General features: G+C 46.8%; 1 protein-coding gene across 1 annotated transcript in view; it reads right to left on the bottom strand.

Moving 5' to 3' along the window:
- The window catches only part of LOC119970024 (ufm1-specific protease 2-like), a 100,831-nt gene that overhangs the window by 22,113 nt on the left and 53,365 nt on the right, over nucleotides 1-25,353 (bottom strand). The window contains exons 8-9 of the mRNA XM_038803971.1: nucleotides 17,964-18,128; nucleotides 1,651-1,772 (exon numbers count right to left, since the gene is read on the bottom strand). Coding sequence (XP_038659899.1) covers nucleotides 1,651-1,772; nucleotides 17,964-18,128 — 287 coding nt within the window. The remainder of the gene's footprint in view (nucleotides 1-1,650; nucleotides 1,773-17,963; nucleotides 18,129-25,353) is intronic.

Genomic DNA, 25,353 nt, shown 5'->3' with positions numbered 1-25,353 from the left:
GGAGCGGCACTGTCACCTTGACGGTCACCAGGAGTGGGTGTCCTCCCCCACTCCCCTGCGGTGCCAGGTATGCCATCATGTGGCAGATGTGTCAGACAGTCCACCTGCTCATCCGCAGTCTCTTCCTGCAGGCCCAGTTCGAGAGGTCCTCAAAGGACATGCGGCTCCGGTACATGCGGGGTCTCATCCGGTGCCTCCTTGGCACCACTACAGCCTCCTCCTCGTCCTCCTCGGCCTCCCGAGCAGGAGACCCTCCACCCTGAGCGGTTGCCACCTGCCCCTCTGCAGCCCGCCCCTCTGCTGCAGCCTCCGCCTCCTCTCTGAGTCGCCCCCGCTGATGCTGCCACAGGGCTGCATGCAGGGCAGCGGCCCCCGGCACGGCGGCCATTGCTGGCTGGTGACTAAACATGATAATCTGCAGGGGGTGAGGGGAGAAAATGATATGACGCACACACAGGCGCACCCCAGCCTCACATGTCCTCCACCCCCGCACCCCAGCCACATTTATGCCCCCGGTCCTGGCGTCCGTCTCTGCTGCCAGGGCCACCGTTTGATAGCACTGCGCTCACTGGGGGCTGCCATCGGTGTGGCCCTGGGTGGTCCCCCGGTGGGTGTTGCCGGTTCAGTGGGGTGAGCCGGGGGGGGGGGGGGGGGCAGTACCCACCCATGCAGTCGTTTTCTCGGCGACGACCCAGGGGTCGGGGTGGATGTCCAACAAGATGGCCGCTATAATGGCCCTCGGTGCATGGGCACCGCCCTGTCATGTCGGGGGCTCCCTGACCGCTCAGCCTATTCCTCACACCCACCCCTCGCAGAAAGCACGGCCGGTGTCCGATACGGGAGCCCGCAGTCCCCCGACGCCAACTCCTACCTCCTCTCGCAGCCGTCTCAGCCAGCATGCCGGCTTCAGAACTTTTTGCAGGTGGTTAGAAACACTCAGTCGGAAAATCGGCCCTTCCAAGGCGCAGATTCGCTGAGGCCCCGGAGAATCGGTCGGGGCAGATAATGAGATACATACCGTACTTCCGGGCCGGGCGGCGGGCGCCGTGATTTCGGCCAGTTGGGGGGTCCGGAGAATTCAAAATCGCCGTGAAACCGGCGTCAAGCCCGCTTTCGACATTGGAGCCGATTCTCTAGCTGATCGCTTTTCGTGATTTTGGTGCGATGGCACAGAGAATCCAAGCCCCAGAAGCATGGAGTGATACATTTTGGAATTATGCATTATGAGGAGGGAAATTTGAAATGAAAGGTACAGTTTTAATGGGGATGCAGGAAGGGAAGACCATGCGTTAAGACAGAAACCCATGAGGCACTGTGGACAATCCGCAGCAGCAGAATTATACTCAACCACATTCAGTAAACTCTTGGTCCAGCATACCCCTCGGTGTACCATTCTGCATCACACCCTCGCTGGTTAGTTAGTTGGCAGGAAGGATAAGATTGATGCCACAATAATGGGGGTTTAATTCCTATTCTAGATAGGGTGGATTTGGGACCTGTCTCCTTGCCTATCCTTGGGGGACGTTGTGGGTTGGACTCACCTTGGGGAAATTAAAGAAGAACAGGTAGCTGTGCACAACAAGTTCCAACAGTTTCTCGTGATTTGCAATCTGGCTTACAGGGAAAAGCCGACCAAAACCTTTCTCTTACCGGAATTCATAGTTGACAGCTGAAATCTGATAAGACTTTAATATTGATGCAATCTGTACCCCAGTTGGCCATTCTTTTATTTCTGCAATGTTGACAAATTCCTCATCACCTTTAGTCAATCCCTGAAAGTCCAAAAAGAAAACAATTATACAGTAGCAGTCTTGCAGGAAACGTAATAATAATGAGCAGAAAGCATGGAACACACATTCATGGTTTAAAATGTATTCATTCCTTATATCAGGAAGTGATCTGTGCAGCCCCGATCTCTGCAACCATCCCCCCCCCCCCCCACACCCCCCACACCCGCCACCCCACCTTCTGGACCTTACCGTCCCAACTTTCTCGTGGCTCCCTGGAACGCCACCCCCTCGCCTCCCCCTAATGGGCAAGGCCCACCCAGGCCCCTGGCACTGCCAGCCAGGCACCCTGGCAGTATCCCCAGAACCCAAGCAGTGCCACCCTGTGAGAACCAAGGTACCAGGGGAAGTGCCAGCGTACTATCCATCTCTGTGCCCGATCACCCGTGGGTCTCTAGTGGCCGGTGATACCACCCCCCCCCCCTCCCCCACCGAGGTGCCACCATGTCTGGTCCACGTATATGGAAACCAAAGCTAAACAATTCCCGGATGAGGTCGCCGCAGCGAGTTTAGCTCCCCACTGATGAAAACATATCTAAGTGTAAGCTTCAGAGAGGAGAAACTCCCCCAAGGCCCAGAAAATGATGAGGTATGGGTTAATCCAGGTCTGGATATCTCCCAAAAGCCAGTGGGAAATATCCCGCCAAACTCTCCCAAAATGACACTTGGGGTGCAATGTTCCCAAAAAATGACTCAGAGCAAGATCGTTTCGCTCCGCCCGCCTGGTGACCAGAGAATCCCGCCTGAAGTCAATGGACTATTCCATTGTCCGTGTCTCACCTGTGGTGATCTTGCGGCAGGTGAGGTGGAAGCATCCAGCCCGAAGTGTCATTTTGGGTGAGTTTCACGGGGTTTTTGCATGGACTGTAATAGCAAGATAGTGACCTGTATTCATCCATACTTAGTGCAAAAAATGAGTCCCTAAGTGAATCTCACCATGTCTGGCATCCTCACCATCTGATTCGCCCGTCTCAGGCCTCAGCTGCTCGCCACCTCCCAGCCAAAACACGAGGGTGGCAGCACGGAGACCTGCTTCTCATTGTGGTGATGCCGACATGGGCAGTTTTCTCGTCACAGTGGATGAGAGCCGGGACACCCTGTTCCCCAAGGGGGTTAGAGAACCAGTAGTAGGCTGAACAATGCCACTTGGGAGACAGTGGCAGCTGCAGTGAGTGCAGGGAGCATGACAACGGGGACCCCAGTCCAATGTAGGAAGAAGGTGAATGACCTCCTATGAGCTGCAAGGATAAATTACCACCTCTCTCCTGGCATCAGTCCCACCTGCCACCTTTCAATATCACAAAACCCCTCTCTAATCCATTGGCTGGCACTACATCTTCAACATCCGATTCCCAAGCTTGTTCATCAGGACAATAATATTTCCTACAAACATGATGGTCCGTACGGCCATCTTTATTCCGGGATCATCCCATATTTTGCTCTAAACTATTCGCTATCTCTACTTTTCATATTTTCACTTTTCCACTCTAACTCTTGAAGTAAATGCAAGTTGTTTTGCCAGAAGCAAGAAACCATTTCTGTATTATTTTGAAAGTTAAATTGTGTACAAGTTACTTCTCTTTAAGTCCTTTTGCTAACCGGACTTTATTGAGAATATATTTCAGTTTCTCTCAATTGTAATCGAATAGAGGCAATAAAGATTCTTGTTTGCTTAATCCAAGAAGTTTAACTCAAATTTCTACTGAGTTTTAGTGTCGCAAGACCTCACTAATTCTGCATAGTAGATCTCATCAGTCAGGGATGTCTCAGATCGAGTCTACAGAATTCTTAAGGGGGAGGGTGAACAACCAGAAGTCATGGTGCACATAGGCACCAACGACATAGCTAAGAAAAGGGATGAGGATCTAAAAGGTGATTTGGGGCAGCATGGTAGCACAAGTAGGATAGCATTGTGGATTCACAGCGCCAGGGTCCCAGGATCGATTCACCATTGGGTAACTGTCTGTGCGGAGTCTGCATGTTCTCCCCGTGTCTGCCTGGGTTTCCTCCGGGTGCTCCGGTTTCCTCCCACAGTCCAAAGACTGCGGGTTAGGTGGATTGGCTATGATAAATTGACCTGAGTGACCAAAAAGGTTAGTTAGGGTTATTGGGTTATGGGGATAGGGTGGAAGTGAGGGCTTAAGTGAGCCGGTGCAGACTTGATGGGCCAAATTACCTCCTTCTGCACTGTATTTATGTGTGTTCTAGGGAGTTAGGTTGGAAGGTAAAGAGCAGGACAAGCAGAGTAGTAATCTCAGGATTGCTACCGGTGCCACGTGCAAGTGAGGCAAGGAACAGAGAGCGAGTGCAGCTGAACACATGGTTGCAGGGCTGGTGCAGGAGGGAAGGCTTCAGATATGTGGATCATTGGGATATCTTCTGGGGAGGGTGGGACCTGTACATGAAGGACAGATTGCACCTAACCTGGAGGGGAACCAATATCTGGGTGGGAGGTTTGCCAGAGCTCTTCAGGAGGGTTTAAAATAGCTTGGCAAGGGGATGGTAACCAGAGCTATGGATTAAAGGATAGGGTAGCTGTTGAACAGGCAGAAATAGTATGCATCAAGTCTGTGAGGAAGGATAGACAGTTGATAGGGCAAAGTTGCACTCAGTGGAATGGGTTAAAGTGTGTCCATTTTAATGCAAGGAGTGTCAGAATGAGGGAGATTAACCTAGAGCATGGATCAGTACTTGGAACTACAATGTCGTGGCCATTACAGAGACATGGATTTCACAGGGGCAGAAATGGTTGTTAGATGTTCTGGGGTTTAGATGTTTAAGAAGAATAGGGGGGAGGTAAAAGAGGAGGGGGTGTGGCACTGTTAATTAGGGAGTGCATTACAGCTACAGAAAAGGAGGTAGTGGAGGACGGTTTGTCTACTGAGTCAGGATGGGTGGAAGTCAGAAACAAGAAAGGAGCAGTCACTTTATTGGGAGTTTTCCATCGACCCCCCCAATAGCAGCAGAGAGATAGAGGAACAAATTGAGCGGCAGATCTTGGACAGGTGCAGAAATAACAGAGTTGTTGTCATGGGTGACTTCAACTTCCATAATATTGACTAGAACCTCCTTTCTGCAAATGGTTTGTATGGTGCAGATTTTGTCAGGTGTGTACAGGAAGGTTTCCTGACTCAATATGTAGATAGGCTGACTAGGTGGGAGGCCATATTGAATTTGGTGCTTGGCAATGAACCAGGCCAGGTGCCAGGTGTCTCGATGGGAGAGCACTTCAGTGACAGTGACCACAACTCCTTGATCTTTACCATAGTCATGGATAGGGATAGAAACAGACAGTATGGGAAGGTATTTAATTGGTGGAGGGGAAATTATACTGCTATTAGACAGGAGCTGAGAACCATAAAGTGGGAACAGTTGTTCTTGGGGAAATGCACAACAGTAATGTGGAAGTTGTTTCAGGAGCACTTGCTGCGAGTGCTGGATAGTTTTGTTCCCCTGACACGAGGAAGGAATGGTATAGTGAAGGAGCCTTGGATGACAAGAGAAGTGAAGCTTCTAGTCAAGAGTAAGAAGGAAGCTTACATAAGGTTGAGGAAGCAAGGATCTGGCACAGCTCTAGAGGGTTACAAGGTAGCCAGGAAGGAACTCAAAAATGGACTTAGGGTAGCTAGAAGACGGCATTAAAAGCCCTAGCGGTAAGGATTAGGGAAATCCCCAAGGCATTCTACACTAATGCGAGAAATAAGAGGATGATCAGAGTGAGAGTAGGGCCGATCAGGGATAGTGGAGGGTACTTGTGCCGAGAGTCTGATGAGATAGTGGAGGCCCTAAATGAATATTTTCCTTCAGTATTCACTAGAGATAGGGACCTTGTTGCTCATGGGAATAGCGTGAAGCAGGTTAATAGACTGAAACAGTCTATTTTAGGTATTAAGAAGAAGAATGTTCTGGAAATTTTGAAAAGCGTCAGGATATACCCAAGGTTACTACGAGAAGCGAGGGAGGTGATTGCTGCACCGTTGGCGATGTTTGCGTCCTCACTTTCCGCTAGAGTAGTACCGGATGATTGGAGGGATGCGAATGTTGTTCCCTTGTTCAAGAAAGGGAATAGGGAAATCCCTGCAAATTACAGACCATACAGTCTTACGTCTGTGGTGAGCAAAATATTGGAAAGGATTGTGAGAGATAGGATTTATGATTATTTAGAAAAACATAGTTTGATTAAAGATTGTCAGCATGGCTTTGTGAGGGGCAGGTCATGCCTCACAAGCCTCATTGAATTCTTTGAGGATGTAACAAGACACATTGATGAAGGTCGGGCAGTGGATGTGGTATATATGAATTTCAGTAAGGCATTTAGAAGGTTCCCCATCGTAGGCTCATTCAGAAAGTTAGGGGGCATGGGATACAGGGAGATTTGGCTATTGGGATACAGAATTGGCTGGCCGAAAGAAGACAGCGAGTGGTAGTGGACGGAAAGTATTCCGCCTGGATGTCGGTGACCAGTGGTGTCCCTCAAGGATCTGTTCTGGGACCACTGTTCTTTATGGTTTTTATAAATTACTTGCATGAGGAAGTAGAAGGGTGGATTAGTAGGTTTGCCGATGACACGAAGGTTAGTGGAATTGTAGATAGTGTTGAGGGCTGTTGCAGGTTACAACAGGACATTGACAGGATGCAGAGCTGGGCTGAGAGGTGGCAGATGGAGTTCAACCTAGATAAATGTGAAGTGATTCATTTTGGAAGGTCAAATTTGAATGCTGAATACAAGGTTAAAGGCAGGATTCTTGGAAGTATGGAGGAACAGAGGGATCTTGGGGTCCATGTTATAAAAGTAAAAATGGGAAAATATGTCATTTGAAACATGGAAGTCTGGCCAAACCTGACCTAAGAGTACATGAGAAAATATCGGGAAAAATCTCACGAAGGGGTTGTCTCAAACAGCTGTCTCAAACAGGTCTTAAGAAAACAGCTGGTGACTATTCAAGGTGTAAAACTGATACATGTCTTTTAAGTCACAGCAGATTGAACTTTTAGTTATATGGAAAAAAGCAATATTTTAACCTTCTTTGAAGTTAATTATTTTAGTAAGCAGCTAAAAAAGAATTGCTAGGATCTTCAATTGAATTGGGTGACAAATTTTTAGGTGTGAAATCCTGCTGACACCAGGTGAATATGGGAAGCTGGAGACAACGTGTCCAGGAGAACACACATTAACCCAAAATCAGAGTCAGAATTCTGACAAGCTAAGGGCACTATTTGGTAATAAAGCAACTTTAGAAGTGACAGAAACTAGATGTAACACCCCTTTAGGCCCAAAGCACTTTTGAACATACCAAGGGAAACAATGTAATCAGGGTTCGATGAGCTAAAGTCATGCTTAACATGAATACATAGTTGTATTAGAAATAATTCAGATTAAAGGTACTTGAACAATCAAGAGTAAAATAAAGTTACTTTACAATAATGTCATATAAACTTAATAACTGCTAGAAGGAGAATATAAACCGTTGGGGATAACTAGCTGAGTCAGCTCTCATAGCTACCCTCGGTCATGGGAAGGATAGAGCACAGAAACCAAGCAGAACAGCGAATCCATTTGAAGAAGGCCAAAAGCTAAAGAAGAGAGATTGTCAAGGTAGGCCTGAAGGTCTTTTCAACCAACCAGGAGAATTCAGAAGCAAGATCTTTACTTTTCTGTAAAGACAGTGACTGCATCTTTTAAAGAAAAAAAATAATAATAAAATAACTTCAAGTTTTAACCTGAAACAGTGTTTATTACAAAGTCTACTTTACTTACTTAGCAACGTGGGACCCAGGATCGATGGTACTAAGTGGTAAGTAGATAACATTTTTCTATGAAGGTATGGGTTATACCGGGGATAACTTGAAAATATAGTTTGGTCTGAATAGCAACCACCTAAGTCTGCAAAGGAGTCAGGGAGTGAGAATCCCTGTTCACCATTTAGAATGTCTTATTGATCCTTTTTGGTTTTGGCGAATTCTAAGAGTAGTGGTGAGTTTTTTACTTCAACGTACATAGATCTCTCAAAGTTGCCACCAGGTTGATAGGGTTGTTAAGAAAACGTATGGTGTGCTGGCTTTCATTAGCTGGGGGATTTAATTTAAGAACCGTGAGGTTTAGCTGCAGCTTTATAAACCCCTGGTTGGACCACACTTGGAATACTGTGTCCAGTTCTGGTCGCCTCATTATAGGAAGGATGTGGATGCTTTGGAGAGGGTGCAGAAGAGACGTACCAGGATGCTGCCTGGACTGGAGGACATGTCTTATGAAGAAAGGTTGAGGGAGCTAGGGCTTTTCTCACTGGAGCGAAGAAGGAAGAGAGGCAATTGATAGAGGTGTACAAGTGATGAGAGGCATGGGTAGAGTGGATAGCCAAACACTTTTCCACAGGGTGGAAATGGCTGTCATGAGGGGGACATAGTTTTAAGATGATTGGAGGAAGGTACAGGGGAGATGTCAGAAGTAGTTTCTTTACAGAGAGTGGTGGGTGCGTGAGATGCACTGCCAGCAGAGGTGGTGGATTCAGCGTCATGAGGGACATTTAAGTGACTCTTGGACAGGCACATGGACAGCAGTAAATTGAAGGGGTGTAGGTTGGGTTGATCTTAGATTAGGATAAATGGCACAACATCGTGGGTCGAAGGGCCTGTACTGTGCTGTACAGTTCTATGTTCTATATGTAAGAGTGAGTTTGGGAATTTGAAGCTGGGTGGCAATTTGAGGCTGAGTGGGGAAGAGTTGTTTTTTTATCCCTTGATTTATTGCACAAATTTCCAGGCAGTGGTCTTGACCTGCTACAGATGGCTACAAGGGAGAGAACTGATTGGTGAGTCGCAGGTAAGGCAGGTAAGTCCTTCATATCGGGAGCGGAGCTGAGTGGGAAAAATCGGGACTGCAGTCTCAGGAGGTAAGTGGTATTTGTGTCTCTGTCTCTTTGTGTTTTCAAATTGTGGGAGGGGGAACAAATTGACATCACAGTAAAGCTGTGACTTGATTGGCTGATAGGAAATCAGTGTTAAATTTGAAATAAAAACATTGAAAAAATGAATTTAAACTAATTGCTTAACTAGGTAGATGAGTAACTACACCTGAGGGCAGAGATTAGTATTGAGCATTCAAATTTTACAGCAAAAAACTGGTGCCAGGGACCAGATAGTTAATCATAACTTAATCTAATAACGATTTAAGTGATTATTTTGAATTAATTAACTAGTGCTTAAATGTCACTTAGCGGGGTACAATGCTCTAACTGTGCGATGTGGCAGATCCATGACGCTTCCAGCATTCTGGTCGACTACGTTGCTTTCTATAATTATATAGAACCTTAGTAAGGCGACACGTGGAATATTGCGCACTATTCTGGTCGCCACACTACCAGAAAGATGTGGAGGCTTTGGAGAGGGTGCAGAGGACGTTTACCAGGATGTTGCCTGGTCTGGAGGGTGTTAGCTATTGTAGTGGCTGAATAGACTCGGACTGTTTTCATTAGAAAGACGGAGGTTGAGAGGTGACCTGTTAGAGGTCGACAAGATTATCAGGGGCATGGATAGAGCGGATGGGCAGGCACTCTTTCCCAGGGTGGAGGGACCAGCCACCAGGGGGCATAGGTTTAAGGGCCATGGGGCAAAGTTTACAGGAGATGGGCAAGGCAGGTTTTTTACGCAGAGGGTGGTGAGTGCCTGGAATGCATTGCCAGGGGAGGTTGTGGAAGCAGCACATTAACGGCGTTCAAAAGACATCTTCACAGCACATTGATAGGATGGTTACAGAGGGATACGGCACAAGGAAGTGCTGAGGGTTTTGGCCAAGTTTAGTATCATGGCCGGTACAGGCTTGGAGGGCCAAAGGGCTTGTTCCTGTCCTGTATTGTTCTTTGTTCTTTGAGAGAAACTTACATTCAGTTAGGTCTTCCATCCCGGGACCAGCTATAATAATAATAATCTTTATTGTCACAAGTAGGCTTACATTAACACTACAATGAAGTTACTGTGAAAAACCCCTAGTCACCACATTCTGGCGCCTGTTCGGGTACAGAGGGAGAATTCAGAATGTCCAATTCACCTAACAACATGGCTTGCGGGACTTGTGGGAGGAAACTGGAGCATGCGGAGGAAACCCATGCAGACACAGGGAGAACGTGCAGACTCCGCACAGACAGTGACCCAAGCTGGAAATCGAACCAGGGATCCTGCCGCTGTGAAGCAACAGTGCTACCCAATGTGCTAGCATGCTGCCCCCATATCTTGGCATATCTCCCAAGCCTTACCCTGATTCTCCCGCCTTCTCTCAGAATGCAATCCAGTGAGCCAGTTATGCTGAGAAACCTTGCTCTGCGCACTCCCTCCCAGCCAGATCAAGAACCCCTAGACCCCAGACCTCCTCTGCCAGCAACGTTAGGAGGGTCATGCTGAGCCGTCCAACCAGACACTTAGCCTTCAGCCACGAGAGGGTCCTCAGTGGTGAAGCCCTGCTCTTTACTGTTTGTTTGTTAGCAGCTGCCTCAATGGTGCTAATGTTCCTTGAGTACAGGCACACTTTTTAGGCATCAAAAGTTGCAGGACATCCAGTTTATTAATCATCCTGTCAGACAGAGCACCTGTTTTTCGAGGAAGCACATCTTTGGACTGTGGGAGGAAACTGGAGCACCCGGAGGAACCCACGCACACACGGGGAGGATGTGCAGACTCCGCACAGACAGTGACCCAAGCCGGAATTGAACCTGGGACCCTAGAGCTGTGAAGCCATTGTGCTATCCACAATGCTACCGTGCTGCCCATTATAGAAGAGTCGGGAAATTTAACAATGGAACAAATTTAAAAGCTTTGTTTCTAAATGCACAAAGCATTCAGAACAAACTTAATAAATTAACAGCACAAGTAGAAACAAAAGGAATTTAGGCACCCTTCCAGAGTCCCTGGCTCCTTCACGTGCAAGACACGTGTCCAACAGCAGCTCCTGTTAGACCACCTGGCGGCTCTGGAGCTGTGGATAGATTCACTTTGGAGCATCCACGATGCTGAGGAAGTCGTGGATAGTGCATTCAGGGAGTTGGTCACACTTAAAAATAACTGAGGAAGATAGGAAATGGGTGACAGCAGACAGAGGAAGCGTAGGAAGGCAGTTCAGGGTTCCCCTCGGTCATCTTCCTCCAAAACAGATATGCCATTTTGGATACTGTTGGGGAGATGGCTCACCAAGTAAAGGTGGCAGCAGCCAGGTTCATGGCACTGTGGCTGGCTCTGCTGCGCAGGAGGGCAGGAAAAAGAGTGGCAGAGCTATGGTGATAGGGGACTCAATGGGAAGGGGAATAGACAGGCATTCCCGCACCAGCCTCCCCGAACAGGCGCCGGAATGTGGCGATTAGAGGCTTTTCACAGTAACTTCATTGAAGCCTACTTGTGACAATAAGTGATTATTATTATTATTATTTTTGCGGAAGCAAACGAGACTCCAGGATAGTATGTTGCCTCCCTGGTGCAAGGGTCAAGGATGTCTTGGAGCGGCTGCAGGACATTCTGGAAGGAGAGGATGAACAGCCAGCTGTACTGGTACATATTGGCACCAATTATCTAGGTAAAAAAATGTGATTAGGCCCTGCAAGCTGAATTTAGGGAGATAGGAGTTAAACTAAAAAGTAGGACCTCAAAGGTAGTAATCTCATGATTGCTACCAGTGCCGCATGCTAATCAGAATTGGAATGTCGAGATAGATAAGATGAATACATGGCTTGAGAGATGGTGCGAGAGAGAGGGATTCAAATTCCTGGGACATTGGAACCGGTTTGGGGAGGTGGGACCAGTACAAACTGGGCGGTCTGCACTTGGGCAGGACTGGAACTAATGTCCTAGGGGTAGGGTTTGCTAGTGCTGTTGGGGAGAGTTTAGCTATTACTGAAACACGGCTAAGGGAGAGGCAGGACTGGCAGCTCAATGCTCCAGGGTACAGATGCTTTAGGAAAGATAGAACAGGAGGTGAGAGGAGGGGCAGTTGCATTTTTGATTAGGGAGAATATCATGGCAGTACTGAGAGGGGATATATCCGAGGATTCGCCCTCTGTGTCTATATGGGTAGAACTGAAAAATAACAAGGGAGAGATCAGTTTGATCGGATTGTACTACAGGCCACCAAATAGTCAGTGGGAAATTGAGAAGGAAATAATTAAGGAGATTACAGATAGCTGCAAGAAAAATAGTTGGGGACTTTAACTTTCCCATCATTGACTGGGACAGCCATAGCCTAAGGGGCTTGGATGGAGGTAAATTTGTTAAGTGTATTCAGGAGAAATTACTCTTAGGGATCTACAAGGTCATCTATGTGCGGATCCACAAGAGATAGGTTAGATCTAAATGAATATTTTCATCAGTATTTACTGTAGAGAAAGGCATGGATGTTAGGGAACTTGGGGAAATTAATAGTCATATATTGAGGAGTGTACATATTACAAAGAAGGAGGTGCTGGAAGTCTTCAAATGCATTAAGATAGGTAAATCCTGATTAAATGTATCCCAGGATGCCGTGGGAGGCGAGGGAGGAAATTGCGAGTTCCCTAGCAGAGCTATTTGAATCGTTAACAGCCACAGGTGAGGGGCCTGAAGATTGGAGGGTAGCAAATGTTCTACCTTTGTTTAAGAAGCACCACAGGGAAAAGCCTGGGTACTACAGGCCGGTGAGCCTAACGTCTGTGGTGGGTAAGTTGTTAGAAGCTATTCTGAGAGACAGGATCTGCAGGCATTTAGAGAAGCAAGGACTGATTAGGGACAGCCAGCATGGCTTTGTGAGTGGAAAATCATATCTCATGAATTTGATTGAGTTTTTTGAAGGGATAACCAAGAAGGTAGATGAGGGTAATGCAGTCGACGTTGCCTACATGAACTTTAGCAAGGCCTTTGACAAGGTGCAGCATGGTAGGTTGTTGCATAAGGTTAAATCTCATGAGATTCAGGGTGAGGTAGCCAATTGGATACAAAATTGGCTTGACGACAGAAGACAAAGGGTGGTTGTAGAGGGTTGTTTTTCAAACTGGAGGCCTGTGATCAACGGTGTGTCTCAGGGATCTGTGCTGCCTCCACTGTTGTTTATATTAATGATTTTGATGAGAATTTAGGAAGCATAGTTAGTAAGTTTGCAGATGACACCAAGATTGATAGCATAGTGGACAGTGAAGAAGGTTATCGAGGATTGCAATGGGATCTTGATCAATTGGGCTAATGGGCCGATGAATGGCAGATGGAGTTTAATTCAGAGTTTAATTTAGATAATGAGAGGTGATTTATTTTGGTAAATCGAATCGGGGCAGGACTTACTCAGTTAATGGCAGGATGTTGGGGAGAGTTCTAGAACAAATAGGTCTACCTTCTTGGTTACCACTTCAAAAAACTCAATCAAATTGTGATGTGATGATATGAATGTACACATCAATGTATATAGTTGCACACAGTTATAGGTATTACCTCCGACCAACAGGTGGCATTAGAGATCTATTGCCTGCATTAATCTGCATTTGGAGAGGCAGGAATTAATCGAGAACAGTCAGCATGGTTGTGTTAAGGGGAGGTCATTTCTGACAACTTGATTGAATTTTTCGAAGAAGTGACCAGAATGACTTTGACATAGTCTACTTGGACTTCAGCATCACTTTTGATAAGGTCCCACATGGGAGACTGGTACCAAGGTTAAGAACCTCTGGGATCCAAGGACATTTGGCTAATTGGATCCAGAATTGGGTGAGCAACAGGAAGCAGTGGTAGGTTTTTCTGTATGGAAGCTTGTATCCAGTGAGATCCACAGGAATCAGTGTTGGGGCCCTTGCTGGTTGTGTTTTATATAAATGTTTTGGACATGAATGCAGAAGGCAGGAAGTGGGGATAAAGGGGTCTTTTTCAGGATGGCAGCCGGTGACTAGTGGTGTACTTCAGAGGTTGGTGCTGGGAGCACAACTTTTCACAATATACATTAATGATCTGGAGGAAGGAACTGAAGGTACGGTTGCTACGTTTGCAGATGATACAAAGACCTGTAGAGGGGCAGGTAGTATTGAGGAAGCAGGCGGGCTTCAGAATGACTTGGACAGGCTAGGAGGGTGGGCAAAGAAGTGGCAGATGGAATACAATGTTGAAAAGTGAGAGGTTATGCACTTTGGAAGGAGAAATGGAGGCGTAGCCTATTTTCTCAATGGAAAGATGCTTAGGAAATCAGAAGCACAAAGGGACTGTTCACGATTCTCTTAAGGTTAATGTGCAGGTTCAGTCGGCAATTAGAAGGCAAATGCAATGTTAGCATTCATGTCGAAAGGGCTAGAGTACAAGACTTCTGAGGCTCTATAAGGCTCTAGTCAAACCCCATTTGGAGTATTGTGAGCAGTTTTGGGCCCCGTATCTAAGGAAGGATGTCCTGGCCTTGGAAAGGGTCCAGAGGGGGTTCACAAGAATGATCTCTGGAATGAACTCTGGAATGAAGAGCTTGTCCTATGAGGAATGGTTGAGGACTCTGGGTCTGTACTCATTGGAGTTTAGAAGGATGAGGGGGGATCTTGTTGAAACTTACAGGATGCTGCGTGGCCTGGATAGAGTGGACATGGAGAGAATGTTTCCACTTGCAGGAAAAACTAGAACCAGAGGACACAATCTCAGACTAAAGGGGCGATCCTTTAAACAGAGATGGGGAGGAATTTCTTCAGCCAGAGGGTGGTGAATCTGTGGAACTCTTTGCCGCAGAAGGCTGTGGAGTCCAAATCACTGAGTGTCTTTAAGACAGAGATAGATAGGTTTTTGATCAATAAGGGGATCAGGGGTTATGGGGAGAAGGCAGGAGAATGGCAATGAGAAAAATATCAGCCATGATTGAATAGCGGAGCAGACTCGATGGGCCGAATAGCCTAATTCTGCTCCCAGGTCTTATGGTTGATCAGTAAGTTTGCAGATGGTATGAAAATTGGCAGGGTGGTAAACTGCAAAAATGATAGCCTTAGATTACAGGAGGATATTGTCAGGGTGGTCAGATGGGCTGATCAGTGGCAAATGGAATTCAGTCCAGGTAAGTGTGAAGTGATGCACTTGGCAGGACACAAAAGGCAAGGGAATATGTGATGAACGGTAGGATCCTGGGAAGCACCGAGGATCAGATAGGTCTTGGAGTACATGTACACCAATCCCTTAAGGTAGCAAAGCAGATGGATAAAGTGGTTAAGAAGGCATATGCTATATATGCCTTTATTAGCCGAGGCAAAGAGTTTAAGAGCAGGGAGGTTATGCTGGAACTGTATAAAACTTTGTAGGGCCACAGCTAAAGTATAGTGTGCGGTTCGGGAATCCACATTATAGGAGGGATGTGATATCACTGGAAAGAGTGCAGAGGAGATTTAGCAGGATGTTGCCTGGGCCGGAGAGTTTTAGCTCTGAAGAGAGATTAGATAGATTGGGGTTGTTTTCCTTGAAGCAGAGGAGACTGAGGGGGGATATGATTGAGATGTATAAAATTATGAGGGCATGGATAGACAGGAAGAAACCTTTCCCTTATTGGAAGGATCGATGACCAGAGGGCATAGATCTAAGGTAAAGGGCAGGAGGTTTAGAGGGGAGGTGAGGGAAAATGTTTTCACCCAGAGGGTGGTGGGAGTCTGGAACTCACTGCCTGAAAGTGTGGTGGAGGCAGAGACCCTCAAAACATTTAAGTATTTAAATGCGCACTTGCAATGTCAAGTCATACAAGGCTGTGGGAAAATTACTGAAAAATGAGATTAGAATAGTTAGAACAAAGAACAAAAAAAAGTACAGCACAGGAACAGGCCCTTCGGCCCTCCAAGCCTGTGCCGATCATGATGTCCTAACTAAAAAAAAACCTTCTGCCCTTACTCGGTCCGTATCTCTCTATCTCCTTTCCAGTCATGTACCCATCCAGATGCCTTTTAAATGTTGCTAATGTGCCTGCTTCCACCACATCGTCTGGCAGCACGTTCCAGGCACCCACCACTCGCCGTGTGAAAGACTTACCCGCACATCTCCCTTAAACTTTCCCCCTCTCACCTTGAACCTGTGCCCCCTTGTAATTGACACTTCCACCCTTGGAAAAAGCCTCTGACTATCCACCCTGTCTATGCCTCTCATAATTTGTTGACCTCTATCAGGTCTCCCCTCAGCCTCCATCTTTCCTGTGAAAACAATCCTAGTCTATTCAACCTCTCCTCATAGCCAACACCCTCGAGACCAGGGCAACATCCCGGTGAACCTTCTTTGCATTCTGCCCAAAGCTTCCATGTCCTTCTGATAATGTGGTGACCAAAACTGCACGCAATACTCCAAAAGCGGCCTAACCAAGGTTTTATACAGCTGCAACATGATTTGCCAACTCTTGGTACTCAGTGCCCTGGCTGATGAATGCAAGCAAGTCATATGCCTTCTTAATCACCTTGACCACCTGTGCTGCCACTTTTAGGGAATTGTGGACCTGCACTCCCAGATCCCTCTGTATGTTAATATTCCTAAGGGTTCTGCCATTTACAGTATAATTCATACTTAGGTTTGATTGTCCAAAATCCATCACCTTGCATTTGTCTGGATTAAAATTCATCTGCCATTCTGTGACTAAACCTCTAATCTATCTATCTCCTGTTGTATCTTCACACTATCAGCAACCCCGCCAATCTTCATGTCACGCGCAAACGTTTTAAAAATGTTTTTATTGACTTTTATACATGATATACCAACAAATGTGCACACAGAAAAAAAAATCAGGAAGTAAAAAATAAATGTCATAATACATAGCAGAAAATGGGTCTTCCTCCCCCCCCCCCCCCCCCCCCCCCCCCCCCCCCCCTTCTCTTTTTTTAATACAAAACAAGCAACACAAAACCTGTTGTGAAAGTCACAAATCCTGCCCGACATCAACACTTAGTCTCAGGAATGGAGTATCTCGCACACAATGTTTTGGCCTCAACTACTTCCTGTGATAACAAATTCCACAGGCTCTCCACTCTCTGGGTGAAGGAATTTCTCCTCATCTCTGTCCTAAATAGGCGACCCCATATCCTCGGACTGTGACCCCTGGTTCTGGATGCACCCACCATTGGGAACATTCTTTCTGCATCTATCCTGTCTAGTCCTATTAGAATTTTATAGGTTTCTTTATGATTCCCCCCTCATTGTTCTGAACTCCAGCGAATACAATCCTAACAGATTCCCGATTCATACTCTCCTCATACATGTCCCACCATTCCAGGAATCAATCTAGTAAACCTTTGCTGCACTCCCTCTCAAGCAAGAACATCCTTCCTCAGATATGGAGACCAAAACTGCATACAATATTCCAGGTGCTGCTTCTTCAAGGCTTTGTATAATTGCAATAAGACGTCCTTGCCCCTGTACTCAAATTCTCTTGAAATGAAGATCAATATACCATTTGCTGTACCTCCATGCTTCCCTTCAGTGACTGGTGTACAAGGACACCCAGGTCTCGTTGCACATTCCCCTCTCCTAATTTATGGTGATTCAAATAATCGTCTTATCTTCTTGTTTTTGCCATCAAAGCGGACAACCTTGCATTTATCCAAATTATACTGCATCAACTATTCATTTGCCCACTCACTCAACTTGTCCAAATCACACTGAAGTATCTCTTCATCCTCCTCACAGCTCACCCTCCCACCCAGAAGTTACCTTCTACCTTTCTCACCACAATCTGTACCCCAGTTTACTGCCCCTGTTTCCTTAAACTCTCAGAAACATGAGCAAATCTTCTCAATCCAAATCACCCTTCCAACCGTATTTCCCTGGGGTCCAAGTTTGGCTTCTCATCCCAACATAGCTATGTCTCCATTTAGAACAAAAAGGTGTACAGAGATGCTAATGGTCTGAAAGCCTCTTGTGATGTGTTAGGTTACTTAATTTGACTTGTGGGGTTGTGACAAACCCTCATCGTCTCTGCCATCAGAAGAGCCAGGCATTCCTCCACTTGCTGAAAGCTCTCCTATCAAATTTTATTAAAACATTTAGAAAATATAGCTATATAATTTGCTATTCGCACGCTTAAATTATCTGATCGTGCAGCAACCGCGTTTTTCACAAAATGATTTTGTCACTGTGCTATGTTATATGACAGCTACACAGAACCCTTTTAAATAAATGAGAACTATGTTTTTAATGGATTCTTATAAGTAAGCTTAGACAAGTGTAAAAAACATTGATTTAAAATGATCATACGTCCTGTAATTCCTCTACTGTAGGCAAAGGTATGTTAATGTATCCCTGATAGTTGAACCAGGAGATAATGACTTGTATACAACGGTATGGAACACCCCATCCAACGTCATTTGAATCATCCTGCAAGCAGTGGTGAAAGGTGTAGGATCCATGCACAAGATAAACCTGTTCCAAAGTAAGTAAAATTTCTGTAAGATCAGAGTTTCATATAATTGAGTCAACATATAATAGACTGTCAGACATATGGGCATTTGGCCCATCGATCTGCTCCACCATTCAATGAGGTCATGGCTAGTCTGAATAGATAATTCTCAACTCCACTTTCCCGTCTTATACCCATAAATCTTGATTCCCTTACTGTTAAAAATCTGACTATCTCAGCCTTGAACAGTGAGTGGAGTTGGTAGTTTGGGAAGTGTGGAAGTTTAAGGGTCAATCTCTTGCCTTAGAATCTAGTACGAGTAGCTGTTAATTCTTTGATAATATCCACTGTTTAGTAGGGTTTAAATTCTAAAGGGTAGATAATTAAGTCTCTTTAGGGCTGAGGAAAGTGGTCACTCCTAGTGGTTGGGCCTGCTGCAGGTTGTATAGTTAACAAATAATCTGGTTAAAACAATTCCGAAACAGCTGAGGGCTTTAGATTTCTGGATCACTGGGATCGTTTCTGGAGAAGATGGGACCTGTACAAGCGGGACGGTCTGCACCTCAACCACAATGGGATGAACATCCTTGCAGATGGGTTTGCTAGTACTGTTGTAGACAATTTAAATTAGTTTGGCAGGGGGAGAGGACACAGAGTATTAATGCAATAGGGACAAAGCATGTTGAGTTTCAGGTGAGTTAAGGCAAGGATGAATGGCCTCTACTTTAATGCCAGGAGTATCATGAGTAAGGCAAATGAGTTAAGAGCGTGTTTGGCACGTGGTGTGATGTTTCCATCCCAGAGACGTGGTTAAAGGAGGGGCAGGACTGGCAACACAATGTTCCGCGGTATAGGATCTTCAGGCAGGACAGGAACGAGTGTAAAAGAGAAGGTGATGTTGCGTTGTTAATTAAGGAGTCTGGAGTGAGGAGGGGCAAGATCTTGGAAGGGTCTTCTAATGCAGCTTTGTGGGTAAGGTGTAGGAATAAAAGTGGGGCAGTCACACTGCTCACTGCTGGGGGTAGAGTTTAGGAATAAAAAGGGAGCAGTCACAATGCTGTGAGTGTATTATAGACCACCAAATAGTCAAATAGAGGAGCAGATACGTGGACAATTCGCTGAGGCAACTTCACTGAGCTTTTAACAGGTACAAAGGGAACAAATTTATCGAGGTCCTCGTGGAGTATAGCAAGTGCGGGGGGTGTGGGGAGGGGGGGGTGGAACTCAAAAAAGCAATTAGGAGAGCAAAGAGGGACAATTAAAAAGCACCGGCCAGTAAGATTAGAGAAAATCCCCGAGATATTCATTAGTATATCGAGGGGAGGTGGAGAATCAGGGAAAGAGTAGAGACCAAGGGGGTAACCTATGTGTCGAGCTGGATGATATTGGTACGATGTTAAACGAATACTCCACATCTGTCTTAACTTTGGAGAAGTAGGATGTCGGTACACAATTCAGACAGGGAAATTATGAGGCTCTTGAGCAGTTTGACATGGGGAATGAGGAGGTACTGGAGGTTTGGGAGGTCTTAAAAGTGGATTGGATTGGATTGGATATGTTTATTGTCACGTGTACCGAGGTACAGTGAAAAATATTTTTCTGCAAGCAGCTCAACAGATCATTCAGTACATGGGAAGAAAAGGGAATTAAACAAAATTCAAGAAAATACAAGAAAATACATAATAGGGCAACACAAGATATACAATGTAACTACATAAGCATTGGCATTGGATGAAGCATACAGGGTGTAGTGTTAATGAGGTTAGTCAATAAGAGGGTCATTTAGGAGTCTGGTGACAGTGGGGAAGAAGCTGTTTTTGAGTCTGTTTGTGCGTGTTCTCAAACTTCTGTATCTCCTGCCCGATGGAAGAAGTTGGAAAAGTGAGTAAGCCAGGTGGGAGGGATCCTTGATTATGCTGCCCGCTTTCCCCCGGCAGCGGGAGGTGTAGCTGGAGTCCATGGATGGGAGGCAGGTTCGTGTGATGGACTGGGCGGTATTCACGACTCTCTGAAGTTCCTTGTGGTCCTGGGCCGAGCAGTTGCCATACCAGGCTGTGATGCAGTCCGATAGGATGCTTTCTATAGTGCATCTGTAAAAGTTGGTAAGGGTTAATGTGGACATGCCGAATTTCCTTAGTTTCCTGAGGAAGTATAGGTGCTGCGCTGTTGTACTTTCTTGGTGATAGCATTGACATCGACATAGGGGCTGGTTTAGCTCACTGGGCTAAATCGCTGGCTTTTAAAGCAGACCAAGCAGGCCAGCAGCACGGTTCGATTCCCGTACCAGCCTCCCTGGACAGGCGCCGGAATATGGCGACTAGGGGCTTTTCACAGTAACTTCATTGAAGCCTACTCGTGATAATAAGCGATTTTCATTTTTTTTCACATGAGTGGACCAGGACAGATTTTTGGCGATGTGCACTTCTAGGAATTTGAAACTGCTAACCATCTCTACCTCGGCCCCGTTGATGCTGACAGGGGTGTGTACAGTACTTTGCTTCCTGAAGTCGATGACCAGCTCTTTAGTTTTGCTGGCATTGAGGGAGAGATTGTTGTTGTTACACCACTCCACTAGGTTCTCTATCTCCCTCCTGTATTCTGACTCGTCGTTATTCGAGATCTGGCACACTATGGTCGTATCATCAGCAAACTTGTAGATGGAGTTGGAACCAAGTTTTGCCATGCAGTCGTGTGTGTACAGGGAGTAGAGTAGGGGGTTAAGTACGCAGCCTTGTGGGACACCGGTATTGAGGATTATTGTGGAGGTGTTGGTGTTCATTCTTACTGATTGTGGTCTGTTGGTCAGAAAGTCAAGGATCCAGTTGCAGAGTGGAGAGCCAAGTCCTATGTTTTGGAGCTTTGATAAGAGCTTGGCTGGGATTATGGTGTTGAAGGCGGAGCTGTAGTCAATAAATAGCAGTCTGATGTAGGAGTCCTTGTTTTCAAGATGCTCTAGGGATGAGTGTAGGGCCAGGGAAATGGCGTCTGATGTGGACTGGTTGCGACGGTATGCGAATTAAAGTGGGTCAAGGCGTTCCGGGAGTATGGAGGTGATGCACTTCATGATCAGCCTCTCGAAGCACTTCATTATAACTGACGTCAGGGCCACCGGGTGGTAGTCATTGAGGCACGTTGCCTGGTTCTGGTGTATGATGGTGGTCTTCTTGAAGCAGGTGGGGACCTCGGAGTGGAGTAGGGACAGGTTAAAGATGTCTGTGAATACCTCTGCCAGCTGGTCTGCACAGGCTCTGAGTGCACGACCAGGGATCCCGTCCGGGCCCGTCGCCTTCCGTGGGTTCACTTTCAGGAAGGCCGATCTGGCTTCGGAAGCTATGATGGTGGGTATGGGTGAATTATGGGCTGCTAGGGCACTCGACAGCAGATTGTTGGTTACCTGCTCGAACCGAGCATAGAATGCATTAAGTTCATTGGGGAGGGGTGCGTTGCTGCCAGAGATACTGCTCGGCTTCGCTTTGTAGCCCGTTATGTTGTTTAGTCCTTGCACAACCACCGAGAGTCTGTCTGTGACTCTAGCTTAGTTTGATATTCTCTCTTGGCATCTTGGATGGCTTTGCGGAGGTCGTACCTGGATTTCTAGTATAGGACAGGGTCGCCTGCCTTGAACACCTCAGGGCAGCATGTAGCATAGTGGTTAGCACAAATGCTTCACAGCTCCAGGGTCCCAGGTTCGAATCCTGCCTTGGGTCACTGTCTCTGTGGAGTCTGCACGTTCTCCCCATGTGTGCATGGGTTTCCTCTGGGTGCTCTGGTTTCCTCCCACAGTCCAAAGATGTGCAGGTTAGGTGGATTGGCCATGCTAAATTTCCCTTAGGGTCCAAATGTTAGGTGGGGTTACTGGGTTATGGGGATAGGGTGGAGGTACGGGCTTGGGTAGGGTGCTCTTTCCAAGAGCCGCTGCAGACTCGATGGGCCGAATGGCCTCCTTGTGCACTGTAAATTCTATGAAATCTGTCCTTCAGTAGGGAGTCAATCTCGCGGTTGAGCCATGGTTTCCGGTTGGGGAACGTACGTACTACTTTCTCTGGCACGCAGTCGTCCACACATTTGCTGATGAAGTCTGTGACGGTTGTGGCATACTCATTTAAGTTAGTCGCTGAGTTCTTAAATATGGACCAGTCCACTGTCTCTAAGCAGTCACGTAAGAGCTCTTCTGTCTCTCGGACCAGCACTGCACAACCTTCTTAGCTGGATTCACCCTCTTGAGTTTCTGCTTGTAAGCCGGGAGAAGGAGCACAGTCTTATTGTCTGATTTCCAAAAATGCGGTTGGGGGATTGAACGGTAGACGCTCTTGATTTTTGAGTAGCAGTGGTCAAGAGTGTTGTCGCCCCTGGTGGGACAGGAGATGTGCTGGTGGAATTTTGGCAGTACACTCTTGAGATTGGCCTTGTTAAAGTCTCCGGCCACGCTGAACAAGGCCTCCGGGTGTTCTGTTTCGTAGTTGTTTATGACTGTGTACAATTCGTCCAGCGCCTTCCTCACTTCTGCCTGGGGTCGAATGTAGACCGCTGTGATAATGGCTGAAGTGAACTCACGTGGAAGATAGTATGGGCGGCACTTTATGGTCAAGTATTCCAGGTCTAGGGAGCAGTAGGTCCCCAGGGTCGCCACATCTAAGCACCAGGAGGAGTTGATGAGGAGGCAAACCCCTCCACCCTTCGCTTTGCCTGAAGATGCCGTGCGGTCCTCCCGGTGAATAGAGAAGCCTTCAGGTTGTATGGCAGAGTCCGGTGAGATGGGGGTGAGCCATGTCTCTGTGAAACAGAGCACACAGCAGTCTTTTACTTCCCTCTGAGAGGTAAGTCTGGTGTTAAGTTCATCCAGTTTGTTTTCAATCGCTTGGACGTTTGCCAGGAGTATGCTGGGGAGAGGGGTCTTGAAACCGCGTTGCTTCAGTCTAACCTGCAGACCGCTGCGTTTCTCTCGCTTCCTCGGTTGGCGGCTGCTGCTGGATGATCCTGGGATCCGATGGGAGACGTCAGCCCTTGTGGAAGGTAGGTGGTTGTGTCTGGCAGGGTCCCGGGCGCTGGTTGAGGTAGAGGGGTTGCAAGGGGGGTGAGTTTGCGATCCAGATGGGTCCCGGCGTTCTGCGGGCACCGGAATACCTTGCAGTGCATTCGGGTCCTCGCGCGCGGTCTCCGCCATTTCTGGGGTCCTGGGTCGTGGGCAGGGGCTTCCTGGGGCAGATTGGGCTGGGTCCCGTGGTTTTTTTCCTCCCTGAGTGCTCCTGGGGTTGGATCTTGAAGTCGGCACGGTGGGGCCGCCATGTAGATTTTTCTTTCTCTCAGGACAAATCCTGAGGCCCAGATGAGTGTATCCCTGGCTGTGGTGGGAAGGAACGGAGGATATTACAGGGACTCTGACTCAAATGTTTAATTATTTTCTGCTCGCAGGGAAGGTACTAAAGGAAGGCTAATGTGCTTCCACTTTTCAAGAAGGGTCACGTTGATAAACCAGGGAATTACAGACCAGAAAGTTTCACATCATAGGTAGGGAAATTATTGGAGAAAATTCTGAATTATAGAATCAATCTCCAATTGGGAGAGGGGAAGTTTTATCAGGGACAGTCAGTGTGGCTTTGTCAGAGGGCAGTCATGCTTAATAAATTTGATTGAACTTTCTGAGAGGGTGTGTAGATGAGGGCAGTGAGGTTGATGTGGTTTATATGTCAAGGGCCTACATGGGGGATAAAGATAAAGAAGGTAAAAGCACATGAGAACCATGGTAACATGGCAAGTTGGATCTAAAATTGGCTTAGTGATAGGAGACAGATGGTGGTGATAGAAGGCTGTTTGTTTGACCAGAGGCTGGTGTCCAGTGGCATACCACAGGGATCAGTGCTGGGTCCTTTATTGTTTGTGATATCTATTAATAATATAAAAGAAAATGTAGGGGGGATGATAAGGTTTGCAGGTGACACAAATATTGGCGGGGTGGATTGACAATGAAGAAGAAGGCCTTAGGTTACAGGAGGATATAGATGGGTTGGTCAGATGAGCAGATCAGGGGCAGATGGAATTTGATCCTGAAAAGTGTGAAGTGAGGTAACATGACAAGGGAGTACTCAATCATTGGCCGGACAGCAGGAAGCTCAGGGGAACAGAGGGATCTTAGGGTGCTTGTCCACAGATCCTTGAAGGTGGCAATACAGATTAATAGGGACAGAAGGCATAAGGGACACTGGCCTTTATCAGTCATGGCATAGATTTATATGAGTAGGGAGGGTATGTTGGAGCTGTACAAGACTTTGGTTAGGTCACATCTGGAGTTCTGTGTTCAGATCTGGTCAGCGCACTATAGGAAGGATGAGATTGCATGAGAGATGGTGCAGAGAAGATTCACCATGATGTTGCCTGGGATGGAACATTTTAGCTTGGATAAGAGACTGGATAAGCTCGGATTGTTTTCTTTAGAGCAGATAAGGCTGAGCGAGGACCTGATTGAGGTGTATTAAGATTGAGGGGCATAGACAGGGTTGATAGAAAGCAGCTGTTCCCCTTAGTTGAAGATTCAGTAACTAGGGGATACGATTTTAAGGTGAAAGGCAGGGGGTGGGATTCTCCGGTCCACCAGCCACGTATTCCAGCGCAGCGCGCCTTCCCTGCAGCAGGATTCTCCGTTTCTGCAGCCGGCCAATGGGGTTTCCCATTGTGGCCACCCCACACTATTGGGAAACCCGTGGGCATGGGTGGGCTTCTGGCGGACCGGCAGATCGTACCGACAGAGAATTCCACTAAGGATATTTAGTGGGGATTTGAGGAAACATTATTTGGCCCAGATGGTGGTGGGAATCTGGAATGCACTGCCTGGGAGGATAGTTGAGGCAGGAAACCTTACAGTCCTTAAAAAGTACTTTGATGAGCATTTGAAATGTCATAACATTCAAGGTAATGGTCCAAATTTTTTTATTCATTTATGGGATGTGAGCATCGCTGGTTGGCCAGCATTTATTGCCAATCCCTAGTTGCCCTTCAGAAGGTGGTGGTGAGTTTCCTTCTTGAACCACTGTAGTCCTTGAGGTGTAGGTACACCCAATGTGCTGTTAGGGAGGGAGTTCCAGCACGTTGCCTCAGCGACAGTGAAGGAGCGGCAGCAGCGAGTGACTTGGAGGGGGACCTCGAAGTGGTGGGTTCCCAGGTATCTGCTGCTTTCGTCCTTCTAGATGGTAGTTGTCGTAGGTTTGGAAGGTGTTGTCTAAGGAACCTTGGTGAGTAACTGCTATGCATTTT

Source organism: Scyliorhinus canicula, chromosome 8, assembly GCF_902713615.1.
Source record: "Scyliorhinus canicula chromosome 8, sScyCan1.1, whole genome shotgun sequence".
In the NCBI taxonomy this organism is placed as follows: domain Eukaryota; kingdom Metazoa; phylum Chordata; class Chondrichthyes; order Carcharhiniformes; family Scyliorhinidae; genus Scyliorhinus; species Scyliorhinus canicula.
Note: the sequence above shows the minus strand (reverse complement) of the source record. Positions and strands in the feature narration are given on the sequence as shown.